This window comes from Eschrichtius robustus, chromosome 16 (genome assembly GCF_028021215.1).
Source record: "Eschrichtius robustus isolate mEscRob2 chromosome 16, mEscRob2.pri, whole genome shotgun sequence".
Classification (NCBI taxonomy): domain Eukaryota; kingdom Metazoa; phylum Chordata; class Mammalia; order Artiodactyla; family Eschrichtiidae; genus Eschrichtius; species Eschrichtius robustus.
Window position 1 is genome coordinate 702656 of NC_090839.1, and position 15237 is coordinate 717892.

At 66.5% G+C, this 15237-nt stretch overlaps 3 protein-coding genes across 5 annotated transcripts in view; 1 reads left to right on the plus strand and 2 right to left on the minus strand.

Moving 5' to 3' along the window:
* The window catches only part of ZBTB46 (zinc finger and BTB domain containing 46), a 57201-nt gene extending 49313 nt beyond the window's left edge, over window positions 1–7888 (plus strand). For 2 of the 3 annotated variants that reach the window (XM_068565994.1, XM_068565993.1), the window contains exons 4-5: window positions 2594–2769; window positions 5483–7888. In XM_068565994.1, the coding sequence (XP_068422095.1) occupies window positions 2594–2769; window positions 5483–5857 (551 nt within the window). In that variant the 3' untranslated portion in view covers window positions 5858–7888. The remainder of the gene's footprint in view (window positions 1–2593; window positions 2770–5482) is intronic. The other variant, XM_068565995.1, reaches the window with a different exon arrangement.
* A 1067-nt stretch (window positions 7889–8955) lies between these two features.
* On the minus strand, window positions 8956–12637 carry SLC2A4RG (SLC2A4 regulator). The gene is given in 9 exon segments (XM_068524512.1): window positions 8956–9470; window positions 9559–9650; window positions 9738–9975; window positions 10064–10164; window positions 10236–10414; window positions 10865–10974; window positions 11903–12027; window positions 12318–12497; window positions 12500–12637. Coding segments are annotated over 9 exon segments (1275 nt in total). The 3' UTR covers window positions 8956–9358.
* Window positions 12638–13286: 649 nt separating this feature from the next.
* Window positions 13287–14753, minus strand: LIME1 (Lck interacting transmembrane adaptor 1). The gene is given in 5 exon segments (XM_068524202.1): window positions 13287–13654; window positions 13753–14102; window positions 14187–14327; window positions 14330–14391; window positions 14549–14753. Coding segments are annotated over 5 exon segments (936 nt in total). The 5' UTR covers window positions 14647–14753; the 3' UTR covers window positions 13287–13369.
* Window positions 14754–15237: the final 484 nt, after the last annotated feature.

Sequence of the window (15237 nt, forward strand, 5' to 3'; positions counted from 1 at the left end):
TTGTCTCCTCACTTGCCTTTTCCATTGCAGAGCGGGTGGTGCACTTGCTGTGTTCCGTGCTGACATGAAAACCGGGCTCTGTGCTGGGGAAGCGGCGGGAGGCAGGTGTGGGGGTCGTGCTGCTGCCTCGTCGACCAGGCGGGTCGGGCCGGGCCTGGTGGTCAGACAGGAAGGGAGACGCAGAGTGGGGGCTGCCAGGGGCGGTCCGTCCAGATGTGCCAGGCTAGGTGCCCTTCCCTCTGTCCTGTCTTGGACCCCCACCCGGACCCACCTGTCTGCGGGCCCTCCTTGGGGAGGCTGGAGCCGCCACCTGGGAAGGGCTGCTTCCTCGCGGGTCCAAGATGCTCTGGTCGCCCCTGCAGCCGGGACCCCGGCCTACGGCCTTGCAGGGAGCAGTTCTGCTAACAGCGGTGACTGCCGTCTGTGTCCCGCGTACCGGAGCATGGCCTTGGCCCTCAGGAGGACTGAGGGTGCGTGGCCCACGGGGCCCGACGGCCGGCATGGCCCACTTCTCAGGATTTCTCTCCAGGGGCAAAGGTTCTTTTGTAGGCACTTTGTTGAAGCGTTGTTCACAAGGGTAAAAAAATGGAAACACTTTACATGTTTGTTGAATAAATCATGGTGTATTCGCACATTTAAGAACTTACAGTTAAAAATCGTAGCATGAAAATGTGGTCACAGCCGTCACACTGTGAACTGTGGCCGCCTTGTGTGAAGGGATAGGGGCGACTGTCCGCGCCTCTCGCCTCTCGTCTGCCCCAGCTCCCAGCCACAGGCACGTGGAAAGCTCCTACACGTGAGAAAATGCCTTACTTCTTAGGACAGGGCTTGGATTCTCAGAGACACCTGGTGACTGCCCAGGCTTGGTGGGGACGTGGAGCCCCTTCTGTGTGCACAGACGCCGTCAGGCAAGCGGGCGGCCGGGCCTGGGGGTGGTCATGAGCTGTGATGGGGTCCACACAGCCGTCTTGCGGCCGTGATGGCCTCTGCTGGTGAAGCTGTCCGGCCTGCGCGTGGACAGGGGCCATCCTGGGCGGTGTGTCCCTGGTGCCTGACGTCCGTGGGTGCGGGAGATGCCAGAGTGAGAGCTCTAGGGTCCATGAGAATGGCCAGGCTCCTGGCAGGCCCTGCAGACGGTCTCACTGACCCATGTTCTGGAAAATAAAGAAATCTGGTTGCTTGATTATTTAGGCACCCTTTAAGATGTCTCAGGAGAAAATGTACGGCTTGTTTAAGAAGCAAAATAAAACGTTACACTCGGTGTTGCCTGGTGTGTTTCAGGGGTGGAGGTGCAGAGTGACCACCAGCCTCTCGATGCTCATGGGGACCTGGGTGTGTCCAGGGCCGTTGGGCTCCGTGTCACTGCACTGCACCTTCCAGTTGGCGCCATTTCCATGGCGACCTGCCCGGGGCTGGGTCTGAGCACCAGAATGGATTGGAGGCCTGGGGCATGCTTCATGCTTCGCGGAGACGGCGGCGAGGGCCCTGCCCCCGTGTGATGTGCGGGGCGGCCCGGGCTTGGGGGAACTGGGCAGGATGGAACTGTCCCGTCGTTTGTCCAGTGACCTGGCCGGCTCCCTCGAGCGAGAGGGGCCAGCTTTGGTCACCTTAGCTTCCCCGGCTTCTCCCCACGCTGTGGGCTGTGTCACGTTGCAGCCTCTGTTTTCTTGTCTGCTTCCCTCTGGCACTTCTGGGGGCAGCTGTGACCGTGGCCAGGGCCTGCCAGGCACGGACATTCGGTGGCGTCTGACCAGGGGTCCCGCTGCTGCTGGTGTTCATTCCGCCCGCCTGCCTGCCTTTGGCCTGACCGTCGGGACCCTTGGTCTGTCCCCTGGGTGCTGGTGCTGGGGTGTGGCCGGCGAGCACTGTGGGTGGTGTGAGGGCTGGGGCCTGCTTCCAGATGCCCGAGAGCAGACATCTGCCCCGGGCTCCCTACCCGGGACGAAGTGCCCTCGAGCACTTGGGGGCTCCCAGCAACCCTGGTGAGCTTGGGATGACCAACCCAGGAGGCCTTAGGTCTGAGTCCTGGATGGATGCCCCTTGGCTCAAGAGGGGGTCACTGTGGTGTCCGCGGGGGCTCAGCATAAAGGACGTCACTCGGGGTGAGCTGCCCAGTGCCCGGGCAGAGCGGGACTGACCCCACGGACCCCAACCCCTGACCTCCCCCCTGAGCCCCCTGGAATGTGGCCCCGGCCCGGGGGCCCACGGTATCACTCCCTGAAACATGGGGAGGGACAGTGAGGCCGGACGCTTGCTGCGCATCGGGGGCTGGTGTCCTCTCGCTGGGCCGTGTCCACCAGGTGGCACCCCTGCCCTGGCTGCGGCCATGCGGACACGTGGACGGGGCGGAGACGGGTCCACACTCCTGTTTCTGTTGATTCCGCGCATGCACTCGTGTGTTTTAGGGGCTGACACGGGAGGTACTGGCTGATCTGAGAAGCGTGCTTTCTTAGAACGTGGGAGCAGCCCTCTCTGCTCTGGGCCAGGCCTGACTGGAGGCTCTGGACCCCCAGCCCCACGGGGACACCCGAGCACGGGCGGTGGGCGGGCTGTGCAGGGTCCGCAGGCTGACCGGCCGCCACCTGTCTTGCAGTGAACGAGTTCACGGTCATCAGGAAGAAGTTCCGCTGCCCCTACTGCAGCTTCTCGGCCATGCACCAGTGCATCCTCAAGAGGCACATGCGCTCCCACACGGGCGAGCGGCCCTACCCCTGCGAGATCTGCGGGAAGAAGTTCACGCGGCGCGAGCACATGAAGCGGCACACGCTGGTGAGCGGGCGCAGGGCCGCGTGGGGGTGGCATGTGGTCAGTGGGGGGTCGGTGTGGGTCAGCATAGGGGTCATCACGGGGTCAGCGTGGGGTCAGCACAGGGTTGGTCCAGGGCACGCTCTGCATGGGGCTGCGGTGTCCGGGCAGGATGGGGACGTGGGCTGTCCAGGATGCCACGGGAAGCCCTGAAGTGGGGCCCGCCTTGCAGTGGGAAAGACCAGGACAGCGGGGAGGCACCCCAACCCCACATCCCTCCTGAGCAGCTCTGCCCCCGGCCCCAGGTGCAGAAGGCAGGTGAGCACATCTCCCCCCAGCCCCACTCCTCAGCTTCCCCTTTGGGGCCCCCTCTGCTCCAGCCCGGCCTCTGCAGGTGCTCCCTTCCCTGCCAGGACCCTGCCCCTGCCCCCCATGTCCTGCCATGTGGCCACTTCCTCCGTGCCCCGCCCTGCAATTGCTGTGGGACCCTGGCCCCTCTCCCCTGCAGCCCCTGGAAGGTTCTGACGGCCTGGCTCGCAGCTCAGGAACAGGTGCTGCGCAGATGAATTTGCTTGGCCAGGAAGTGATAGAAAAGGTCACCCTTGAAACAGGGAGGCAGATTCACCAAAACACAGCGTGAGGAACCCTTGGGTGGGTGAGAAATGAGGGAGGCCAGGCGGCTGGGGCATGGGTGGGGAGAGGACGCTGGGGTGATGTCATGAGTGAGGGGACCTCAGGGCCGCACGGGCTGGGCCAGACCCCCGCAGCACCCTGATCCGCTGACCAGCAGGAGGGGAGGAGGGGCGGAGGGGCCACATCCCCGCGGTGAGGGGGGCCGAGGCGAGACCTCAGGGGTGGCCCCAGCGGGGTGAGCCACGCGAGGGAGCGAGGGAGAGCCCACGGCCTGGGCCTCATTTGGGGCTGGGCTCCCCGGGGAGGCTCCCTGAGGCCAGGTAGAAAAGCTGGAGCGGGAGGCAGCCCTCGGAGCCAGGGCCCGGGCTGGCAGACTGCAGGGACGCCTGTGTCCCCCCGAGGGGCAGATGTGCAGGGCTGGGAGGCAGCTGAGCCTCCCCTGACAGCAGAAGGGCAGCTTGTTCCTGCCCCGCCCGCCCCGGGAGGCTTAGCCAGGGCGCAGGGGGTGGGGGGGGCCGTCTCAGCAGCCGCCTCCCCGTGGAGCCGAGTACTGGGTCGCCCCGGCGCCCACATCCTTCCCTGCCCATCCATGCGTTCATTCGGACGAGTGCCCAGAGGACAGGCTCCGTGGCTCCCCGGGAGCTGTCCCCACCGCCCAGCCCTGCTGTGACCGGACTGGGGTCTTTGTTCTTTGCAGAGGGTCCCGGAAGCCCTGGGTTTAAAATGTAACAAATGAAAAAGACCCAGGAAGGGTCCCGGGAACCAAGTGGTTTGAGGCTTTGTTTCTGGAATCAAAACCTGTGAGGCGGCCCAGCTCCTCCTGACGTCCGACCAGGGCGCACCCGGCCTCTCGCCTTGCCTAGGCTGGTTGGCAGCAGTCGCAGGTCCTCGTGGTCGGGTTTCAGGGAAGGCTGTGATGGGGCAGACGTTCACGGTGGTCTGCGGGACCGCTGAGCTGGGAAGCCGAGGGCGCTCGGCCAGGCCCGTCGGTTGGAGAATTCAGAAAGGCAGGAGGCAGCATTCGAGCAGCAATCACGGTCCCCCTGGGACCCCCTACCCTGCCGCCCCACGGGTTGGGCACTCAGCCCAGCTCTTGGCTGGGCTGATGGCTTCCCAGAAGGCAGGTGCCTCGAGTCCCTCTCGGTCAACGCTGTCCTGGGCTCCCATCACCCGTGCCCCCAGGCCCCCCAGGCCCAAGCCAGGAGCCACCAGAGCCCTGGCCATCCCCTCGTGGGGCAAAAGCGGGGGCGGGGCGGAGGTGAGTGCGCTCCGCCTTGTGTGCTGGGAGGTGTGGGGGCAGCATGACCCCCAGTGCAGATCTGAGCCCTGGGCAAGCCCTGGGCAAGCCCCGGTGGGGGGGAGACACGGCCGGCCCAGTGCCCAGCAGCCCTCTGGATGGGGACGAGCTTTGGTGGCACCTGCAATTCTGTGCGTTCTGGCTTTGTGCAGCGGCCCCCGGCCAGGGCTAGGGGTCTGAGCAGCCTAGCAGACTGACTGCCACCCACCCAGACCTCACCTTCTGGGCCACTCAATCCTCCCCCTCCACTCAACTGACTGTACGTTCCCCCACACTGACCACCGTCCCCCCGCACTGACCGCCGCCCCCCCGCACTGACCATCGTCCCCCGCACTGACCATCGTCCCCCCCGCACTGACCGCCGCCCCCCCCGCACTGACCGCCGTCCCCCCGCACTGACCGCCGTCCCCCGGCACTGACCTCGTCCCCCCGCACTGACCGCCGTCCCCCCTCACTGACCGCCGCCCCCCCGCACTGACCGCCGTCCCCCCGCACTGACCGCCGCCCCCACACTGACCGCCGTCCCCCCGCACTGACCGCCGTCCCCCGCACTGACCACCGCCCCCCGCACTGACCGCCGTCCCCCCGCACTGACCGCCGCCCCCACACTGACCGCCATACCCCGGCACTGACCTCGTCCCCCTTCACTGACCACCGTCCCCCCGCACTGACCGCCGTCCCCCGCACTGACCGCCGTCCCCCCGCACTGACCTCGTCCCCCCGCACTGACCGCCGTCCCCCCGCACTGACCGCCGTCCCCCCGCACTGACCATCGTCCCCCCCACACTGACCGCCGTCCCCCCGCAGGTGCACAGCAAGGACAAGAAGTACGTGTGCAAGCTGTGTAGCCGCGTGTTCATGTCGGCCGCCAGCGTGGGCATCAAGCACGGCTCGCGGCGCCACGGCGTGTGTGCCGACTGCGCGGGTGGCGGCGGGGCCGGGCCCCTGGATGGCGGCGGCGCCGAGGGCTCCCCTGAGCTGTTCGCGGGCGACGGGCCGTACCTGGAGGACCCCGAGGACCCACGCGGCGAGGGCGAGGAGGAGCTGGGTGAGGACGAGGACGACGTGGGCCTGGCCCCCGAGGACGCACTACTGGGGGACGACAAGGAGGACGAGGACTCGCCGCGGGGGCCTCACAGCCCTGCCCGGGGCACCGACAAGGACTTCACCTGGATCTCCTAGGCTGGGCCGGGCACTGGGCCGCGGCCGCCCCCGCCTGTGTGCGCCCCGGGCCCCCTTCACCTGCTCCCCCCGACCCCTCGAGGACACCCGGGGCTCGGAGGCGGGCGCTGCCCCAGCGCACGGGGCGGGTCTGAGCCCAGGGAGAGCCCTTGTCACCTCCCCCAGCAGGGGCGCGGGCCGGGCATCAGGGGAGCCCAGGACGCACCGGTCTGGCGTCGGACGCACCGTGGCCTGTGACCCGGAAAGGGCCAGCGCTGGCTCGGGTCCCAAGTGTGGCCCCGAGGCCCGGGTCCGGGAGCTGTTAGGAGAGTTCTCCTGACCCTGGGCCCCATCCAGGGCCCCCGCCTCCGCTCCCCCTTCTCAGCCGTGGGGTCACTGCTGGCGGCTGCCGCTGCCCCCCACCCTCGAGGGCTGTGCCGTCCGGTGGCAGCCTGCGAGATCCAGGTCTGGCGTCCAGAAAGCCCCGCGGCCCTCCCGCCTCTGGGCTTTGGTGCTCAACACACAGCAGCTGCCGACCTCGGCCCAGGGTGCCCAGGTGCTATCCCCCCACTGAGGCAGCTGGGCGGGGGGCCCAGGTGCTCCCACCGTAGGGGCCTCCTCTTTCTTTGTGTGCACTTCTCTGGGCTGGCTTGCCCCTCCGCCCCACCCGTCCTGCCGCGCCCAGGCCACTCCTGCTGACCGTTCCGGGCGGCTCGCCTTCGCTGCTGCTAACACCGGATGGTGTCCCCGACGCCAGTGCTCCCCACGCCGCCTGCGGGAGCCGCCCCCTCCCCGGGTGCTCAGGGCCCCGGTTCCGTGAGTAGCTAAGGGAACTGAGGCTGGCACGTAACGTGGTTCTGTTCGGTGTTATCTTTCCCGCTCGACGACACTCGCAGACGTGTCTTTCCTTTGGTTCCTTCCCAAGCCCCCTCGCCGTCTTTTAAACGCGCTTACGACCCCCTTCTCTCTCTTTTTTCTGAGAAGCCGGGGCCCCGCCGTGTGCTGTGAGGACACTGTGGCCCAACCCCAGCCTGTCTCCCTTTCAGGCTCGTGAATACATACATTCCATCCCCTCCACCCGCCTCGCTTGGGAGCCCCTGCGGGACACCGTGCCAGGGCCCCTTGGGTGCTGAGCTAGAGCCGAAGGAGACACTGGCTTGATTTTCTCTCTCCCCACAACCTGCAAGCCGAATGGCTTTACTGCATTTCTCCCGGGTCCCATCTACTCTTTCTAGGTGGAGAAAGGCAAATCCCACAGAACCCTCCTTAGTAAGTGGCTGGCTGCGTGGACACGGACGGGTGCTGTCCTTGAAGCCCTGCCCGGGGAGAAGTCGCAGCTTCATTTTTTGTTTTGCTTTGTTTTAAACATAGCCACCTTTCTCTCAGTCAGAAGAGGGCTGCCCTCCCATCCTCAGCTGGGGACGCTGCGAACTCCTCAACGCCGGCATCCTTAGGGAAGGGCCGGGCCGGGCCGGGCCAGGCCGGGGGGCAGGAGCCCGGGGCGGGTTGGGGTGCCTCCGGGGCCAGCGCCCCCGTCTGCCTCTCACAGTGGGGCCCAGCTGAGCCCCTCGGTGGGGCTCCCCACTGTGTACCTTTCCCCCACTTTCTAACCCCTTTTATAAAGACTTACTTTCTTATCAAATGCATTTGGAAACCAGACCTTTGCTACCAAGCGTCTCTGGGTTTTGTATGGGGCCACCTCTCAGCCCGCCGCCCGCACCCCGGGCCACCTTTGCGCCACACTCAGGACCTGCTCGCTCCCGCTCTGGACCGTCCTGGCTGACTTTTAACGGGGCCCTCAGTGCCACAAGGGCATTTTCTTCCTCAAAACAATACCCTGGAAAACCGAGGGTCCCACCTCCCGCCCCCGAGCCCCGTGTGTTCACTATTCTCGTGTGCGGTTAACTCGAGAGCTGGATTTCAGAGATGCAGGCGAACACATCGCCTCCAGAGGCGTGGAGGGAAAGACGTGTAACGAAGGTTTCTTTTTTAACGTGATCTTTTTTTTTTTTTTTCAAATCTATGTTTAAACTAATAAATATTTTTTTATGAAGCGGAAAAGCGTGTAGATCACATCTCACATTTTGTACCTTTCCGTCTGTGTGCGTCTGTGTTTGGTGTCTGCAACGCCGATGTGGGACGCGGTCCGTCGGGTGGCAAGGTCTTTGGGGGTGGGGGAGGGGCGGGGGAACCAAGATTTTGTATCAAGCTCTGGATCCTGACCGGGTTGTATGCTTGAACTCTGGGTTTGGGAACAGTCACAACACTGCCAGGACTGGATAGGGACCTCAACTGAAAGGACACAGCTACTGCTTCCAACTTTGCACATCTTCCTTTTTAAAAAAGAGAACTCTGAAAAAATGCAAAAACTGGAACTTTTTGCAATATTATATGAAAGATAATCTTATTTTCGCTCATTCTGTGACATGTGCAACTCTTAAGAAAGCCATACTTAATGGTGTTTTTATTTTTTAGATCCTATATTGTGTTTTGTATGTGGCCCTTTTTAGAACTACTTGTAGTGAGGGCGCTGTGTGTGTGCTTTTCTTAAATATTTATTTTTTCAACATGCTTTCAACCTGTCAACACAAAACAGACAGAAAAAGGGCAGTGTTTGAAGATTGTTGATTTTTTTCTGGGGATAATCTATATTATATCGACTTTATATGAATTATTATAAACCTGTGTTTGTATTGGAGATGTGTTTCATATTTGGGGGAGTCTTTTGTAATTGGTCAGTGGACATCACGGCCGTCGCCTGCTTCCCTGGAGCCATCGACGGCCAACAGCACCTCCTCCCTAGTGGTGTTGAGATTTCTTGTCTGCCGGGCGCACTCCGGGCCCGCCTGTGGGTCTCCTTTCTGTGACGGGATTAGTTAGACTTTCTTGCAAAGCGATCACTTTCAATAAACTGGGAAATTGCTGCTTGAGCAGATGCCTCGTGTGTGTTTCAGACAGCGTCCCCTCCTCCGGCCTCACCCTGGGTAGAGGGAGCCAGAGAGTAACCCCCACCCCCAGCCCTTTGTGGCCTGGTTGCTGGCCTCCTCTCTGCCCACCGCCACCCCTGCCCATGGCGGGGTCCCGGCTCCGTGTCCCTCCCCCCAGGAGGCAGACACAGCTTTTGGAAAAATCCCGAATCTTTAATGTTACTCCTCGCCTGGTTCAGCCCAGACGTGAGACACCTGAGCTTGGCAAACACGGTACAAATGTCCACCCGGGCCCTCAAACAGTCAGGTTAAGTGCGGGCAGGGGCGCCCCCTCCCCGACACCCCTCAAAGTGCATCGAGGATGGCCCCGTGTGGCCCCAAAGCAGGGCCCGTCACACCCCTGACAAGTCCAGGGCCGACAGGTGGGGGGCGGCCACCCCTGGGGACCCCAGGCCAAGGGGACAGCTGTGAGGTTTGGCATTAGTGCAAAAGGCCGAGAGGCTGGTTTCTTCAGAGGCACTTTGAGTGGTGGGGACCGTCCCCCACCGGTTAAAAAGAAGGCCCTGCAGCTGGGAGAGGCCCCGGCGGGCGGGGCTCAGTCCAGGAAGCGTTGGCAGGCCTTCTTCCAGCGGCAGGCCGTGCACCACAGGTCCCGGTGGTCCATGCCATACACTTTCCGGCACTTCTTGGCGTCACCTCGGGGCTTCCTGGGGGGACACATGGGGGGCATGGGGTGCTGTCGGGCCGGGAGCCTCCCTGCCCGGTGCCTTCCCCGGCCCCTTTACACACACGCACCTCGGGTTGGCACCGGGCTTGGCGGGCAGGGCTGGCGCGCAGGCCCTGACCGGGATGGGCTGTGGCTCCGGGTGGACGGGTGCCAGGCAGCCCTGAGAGGAGACACTGCTGTGGCCTCGCACCCCTCCAGAGCCACCCGAGGCCTCACCCACCTGGTAAGTGTGGTCACTGGGGCACACCTGGGGGGCGGGCAGGGAGCTCAGCACCGGGGGCGGGGGCAGGGCGGGCGGGCGCAGCAGGCTGGGCAGGGCCGGGGGCTCCAGCGGCTCCAGGAGGGGGAAGGCGGGTGGCACGGAGGCCGTGGGGGACCCCGGGGTCAGGCCAGACAGCCCATCGGTCAGCGAGTCCACACCGACATCCAGCTCCGTGTAGTAGAAGTCCTCCTCGCCGTCGCTCTGCTCCGGCTCTGCCTGCCGCCTGCTGGGGGGCGGGGGGTGGGGTGCGAGCTGACGCAGAGGCCCGCCTGGCGCCCCCCGCCCCGCCCCCGCCCCCGGCCCCGCCGCACCCCAGGTGCACCAGACGGATGTGTCTCTGCATCCCTGACGCCGAGCTCAGCACCTTCCCGCAGCGCTTCCACAGGCACTGGAACAGCCCCTGCAGCGAGCTCTGGGCGACAGGGGGCGGTCAGCCTCGGCGCCCCCCACGTCCACCCCGCTCCAAGGGCTGCCCTGGCTCACCTTCCTCTTCCTCAGGGCAGGCTCCCCGAACAGGAAGTGGGCTGCCTCAGGGGGCAGCGGGGGCGACGGGGTAGATGGAGAGGACTGGTCACTGGTCGGGCCCCAGCCCCCATCCCCGCTGCTGCCGCCGCTGCCCGGTGGCCGCACCGGGGCCTCCCTCCAGGGCTCCAAGCTGGGCTCTGTGGACACACACCGGCGCCAGCATCAGGACTTTTGGGGGCCACGGCTGTGCTGCAGACGCTGCTGGCTACGGGTCCCTGAGTGCAAAGAACCTCTTGGAGGAGGGAGTGGCCGGGAGGAGCTGACCACGGCAGCCCGGGAACGAGCCTCTCCAGCACAGAGAAGGAAAAACAGAAGAGTACGGGGTGGGGAGATGCCTGGCCAGCCAGGTGGAGATGCACAGGTCACAGAGGCCTGCAGGCCTGGGGCACTGCAGCTTTGGCCGCAGGGAGGGGCCATGGGGGTCCTGATGTCGCTTTAGGCCTCAGGAGATGCACTTAGAAGATGGTATTCCAGGTGAGCGGCTCTGCTCGCCCCACAGGGGCTGGGCAGCTTGTAGGATCCTGGAGGGGCAGTGGTCCTGAGCCCTGCCGCCACCCCCCACCCCAAGCCAGGCCTCTAAGTCTCACCTGTGCTGAAGGCTACAGCCGGGGCCCCCAGCAGGAGGGGGCTGGTGGACAGGCTTGTGAGGGCTGCGGCAGCCATGACCTCGTCCAGCCGGGCTTTTCCTGGGGGGGCTCTGGAGGAGATGGTGATGGGGGGTGGGGGGGTGGGTAGGGCCCAAGAAGTACTCCAGGCCCGTCCCCGTCCCGGCACACGTGCAGGCCTGGGCACGTGTGTGCACCCAGCTCCCTCACTCCAGGAGCCGGGCAGGAGGCCCAGCTCCACCTCCAGCTCGGGTTGCCGAGCTCCAAATCCCCAGGAACCACCGGGAACAGGCCTGGGCTGGGGTCTTTCCAAAGCCCGACTTCTCTGCAGCCTGGGCTTTGTTCCACCGTGGCTCCTTCAGACCCTGTTGCTGGACAGGAGTCTGAGGCCCAGCCGGTGGGGCCAGGCCAGGCCAGGCCCAGCCCAGCCCTCCCCCCAATCACACATTAACCAGGGTTGTGCAACAGCAGCTGCGGGCCTAGCGCCAGACCTGGGAGGGCGGGAGCAGCCAGCAGTCAGCAGCAGCCAGGGGAGACTGGGCTCGAAGCACAAGCGGGTCCCTGGGCCCCAGCGGGCAAGGCCAGAGCCCGCCCCCGCCTGCGCAGCCAGCCCAGGGTGTCAGGCACCTGGGAGGGTTTCTCTCTCTGCAGACAGGGCTGGGGAGACAGCCATCGGGGGCCCCGGGATGCCTGGACGGTCGATTCCACGCGGGCCTCACAGCCTCTTGGGCACAGAGGCTGACAGGCGCCCCCTCCCAGTTCTGCGCTCTGGCCCTCAGGGTTTGGGGAGGAACAAGGCATACTGATACATCGGTCATTTCTGCTTAACTCCTCCAGGGCTGGGGAGCCGAAAGGCAAGGACAGAAACCCAGTGCAGGATGCTGACCTGCCCTCCCCCGAGGCCCCCCTCGCAGGGGTGGGGTCTGGAAGGCCCCAGCCCGCGCCCCATCCACCACCCCTGCACACACAGGCGCACGGGTGCACATGCCCCCTCGGCCTGGCACGCGAACCCCGGCTCACCTATGCCCTGGCACCGGGATGTGCGCCGACGGCGTCGGTGGCCCCGCCGCCCCCGCCCCCGGGGCCCCGAGGTCCGCGGCCCGCGGCTCCGGCTCCTGCGGCAGCGCGAACTCCACGGCAGGGCCCTGCGGACGCGGCCGGCTCAGCGCGGGCATCGGCCGAGTCCCCACCCCCACCGCCACCCCGACCCGCTGGTGCCCGCCCCCAAACCGGCTGCGGCCGGTGCGGCCCCGCCCCCGGCCCCGCCCCCGGCCGCCGCGGCGGGAAGCGCTCCGGGCGCCGGCCCAGCCCCGCCGGACCCACGGACACGCGCGGCGACGCGCCGCCCCCGCCCGCCCCGCCCCGGGGCCCAAAGTTCGTGCAGCCCGACGCCATCTTCGCAGCGGGAACTTTGTCGGCGCCCCCAGCCCGGTACCTGCGGCGGCGCGGGCACCGACACGGGCGCGGCCGCGGGGTCCCGGCCGGCGGCGCGGAGTGGGGGGCGCCCGCAGCCCGGGCCGGGCGCCGGGGGGCGCTCGGCCTCCATGGCCGGCCGGGTACCGAGGCTGCAGCGGCGAGGGCGGACGCTCCGGACGCGGCCCCGGGCCGGGCCGGGCCGGGCTGGGCCGGGCTGGCCGGGCCACCGACCCCCGCCCTGGATCGGCCGCCGCCCGCGCCGCGCCGCACCGCCCGGAGGCTGCCGGCCGGCCCCGCCCCCCCCCTCGCGGCCGGAGGCCCCGCCCTCCCCGCGTCCATTGGCCCGCCCCGCGCCCATTGGCCCGCCCCGCCCCGCGCCCATTGGCCCACCCCGCGGCCACACCCCGCCCCTGGCCGGCTGCTCCCGCGCTGGCTGCTCCCGCGCCGGTCCGGGAGGGGGCCCGGCTTGTGCCGCCCGCCCGCCGGACGGCCCCCGCCCCGGCGCCCCCGTCGCCGGGGCGGGCCGGCTTCCTCGAGGGGTGCCCGTGCGCGAGCTGCCGGACCCGGGAGGAGGCCGCGTCTCCTTGGCGGGCTTCCCGGGAGCAGGTTATTCTTTAACGCACGACTGCCCACCTCCCGCGCCCCTTATGTAACTCCAGGGGCTGGGTGGTGGAGCCTTTCCTGTCGTTCAGGGTTCAGGTCCCACCCTGGGGTAGCCACCCTGCGGGCCGGCTCACCGCTCGGAGGAGCCCCTCGGCCTGAGGACCGCCCGCCAGGGCTTGCCTCCCTCCCCACTCGGTCTTCTGAGCCCGACCAGCCGGCGGCCCCAGGTGACAGGGCGCTGGCACCCAGCACCCCCAGCGGGAGGAAGCCCGTTCCCAAGGAGAGGTTTTCACTCCTTCCAGACCCCACCCCGCCAAGCCTCCCAGGCTTTCAAGAAGAGCAGGCTGAGGTATAGCAGTGTTCATGCTCCCTGAGCTGGGGCTTTATTGAGGTCGCACCCCACTCTGGAGGAAGGATCATCTGTACTTGGGTGTTCAGGGCAGAGGGGATGAAGACCCCTCCCCAGGCTTAGACAGGAAGCAGGGGGTCTCCATGCCCTGCACATGTCCTCTCCTGGTAAGAGTTGGAGCTGGGGGGTTCCAGGTACCCAGGAGCCCCCATCTCCTGGATGCTGTCATACACGTTTTCCAGGAGGCTCTTGGCCATGCCCAGGCCCCCGAGAGGGAGGACCTCGTAGGCCAGGTCACTCCCCAGAGCCAAACTCGCTTCCCCACCCTTGGGGTCTGGCTGGTCTGTGGAAGGTCCTGGGTCCCTCCTTTTGGGCTTGCTGACTCTGGAATACAGGATGTCCACCTGGAGAGAGGAAGCCAGTCCAGGGAGGGGTCAGCACCATCCACTCGGCCAAGGATCTGCCCAGTGCCACCCACCCTACCTCACACACTTCACTTCACCTGAGCAGCTGGGGTCGCCTCGACTTTCCCCTGCTCCAGGCCTTGGGGGCCCCGATCTGTTCCCTTGAGCTTCCGGACACACGCATACTCAGCCACCACGGGTATGGCCTCGGGACCAGGCCTGGCACAGCTGCTGGTCAGCTGTGCCCCTGCCCACACCCCAGAGGTGACTGCCAGCCCGGCCCTGGGGATGGCAGCCAGCCCCACATTGGAATAGGTGGCCTCAGGGCCGGTGGAGGGCGTGGCCAGGGGCAGCTCCTGGTGTGCGAAGGCTGCCGGGGGCCTGGTCGTCTTGCCTCTGGACGCCTCCAGCCATTGTGGGCGCAGATCCATGCTGGCAGGCCGTGGGGCTGGGGGTGGGGGCAGGGCAGAGATTACTTGGGGGTCCGGGGACGCCTGCCCACCGCCAGGCCCCGGCCCTTCCACCAGCTCACCTCTGCTGCAGGGCCGGCTGCGGTGCAGCTCATGCAGTTTGGTGTCCAACTTGCCGAGGGAGCAGTGGTGGGGTCGTCTCAGCAGTGAGTGGGGGCAAGGAAGGCTGGCCGGTCCCCTGCTGGCCCCAGGGACACCCTGACACTCACCGCTTCTGCTGGCATTACACTGCCCTGCAGCCCAGACAGCTGCCTCTGTGCCCGCTTCCTGGGTGCAAGAGGGTCATCAGAGCGGGGAGGCAGAGGTGCGGGTCAGAGGCCCGTAGGGACATGTGTGTAGACAGCGGGTGCTGGGCCTGCCTGAGTCCCGCCCCCTCTGGCTGTAGAGCTGAGCCAGGCCCCACCCGGGCCAGGGATGGTCACACCTGTGGCAGGCTGTGCATGACATCCACAGCCAGAGGAGCAGGGCGAGGCGCCCTAGGCCCCAGAGGGCAGGAGGGGCCGAGGGTACCTGTGGCCTCATCCTGCGAAGCCGTGGATGGGCCTGGGGGCAGAAGACAGGGTGCTGGGGGCTGAGGGACTGGGCACCAACCTGACAGCCCCACTTCTGCACCTTGTGCTGCCGGAAGGTCCCCCACCCACCCCCGTGCTCTGACTCAGCACACAGGAAACCCCAAGGCTCAGCAGCCCCTCCCTCCTATGGAGGCCGAGGGGACACAGCCTCAGCGCCCACCCTCCTGCCTCTGCCCAGGGGCTGCTGGTGAGGGATGAGGCATGCTCTGCCTGGCCCCCATGAGGACCTGAGTTGGCAAGGATGACTCAAGTGATGGCCGAGCACGGGCAGTTGAGGAGGGGCAGGGCAGCTGGGACCTGGCCAAGGCCCCACTGTGGTCACTGAGGCCACACCTGAGAGCTGGGGAGGCCCCCAGGCCACGCCCCAGGCTAGCAAGCCACAGGCCACCTACCCACCTACAGCCATGTCCTACCCAGGCATGGTTCCTGTCCAGGTGATGCCCCCAGCTGTCCACTACGGAGACTGGCCCCCTGAGGGGCTGGAAAGCTGGGGGTCAGCAGGCAGGAAGGGCTGCTTTGGACACTGACCACCCCACCCCTG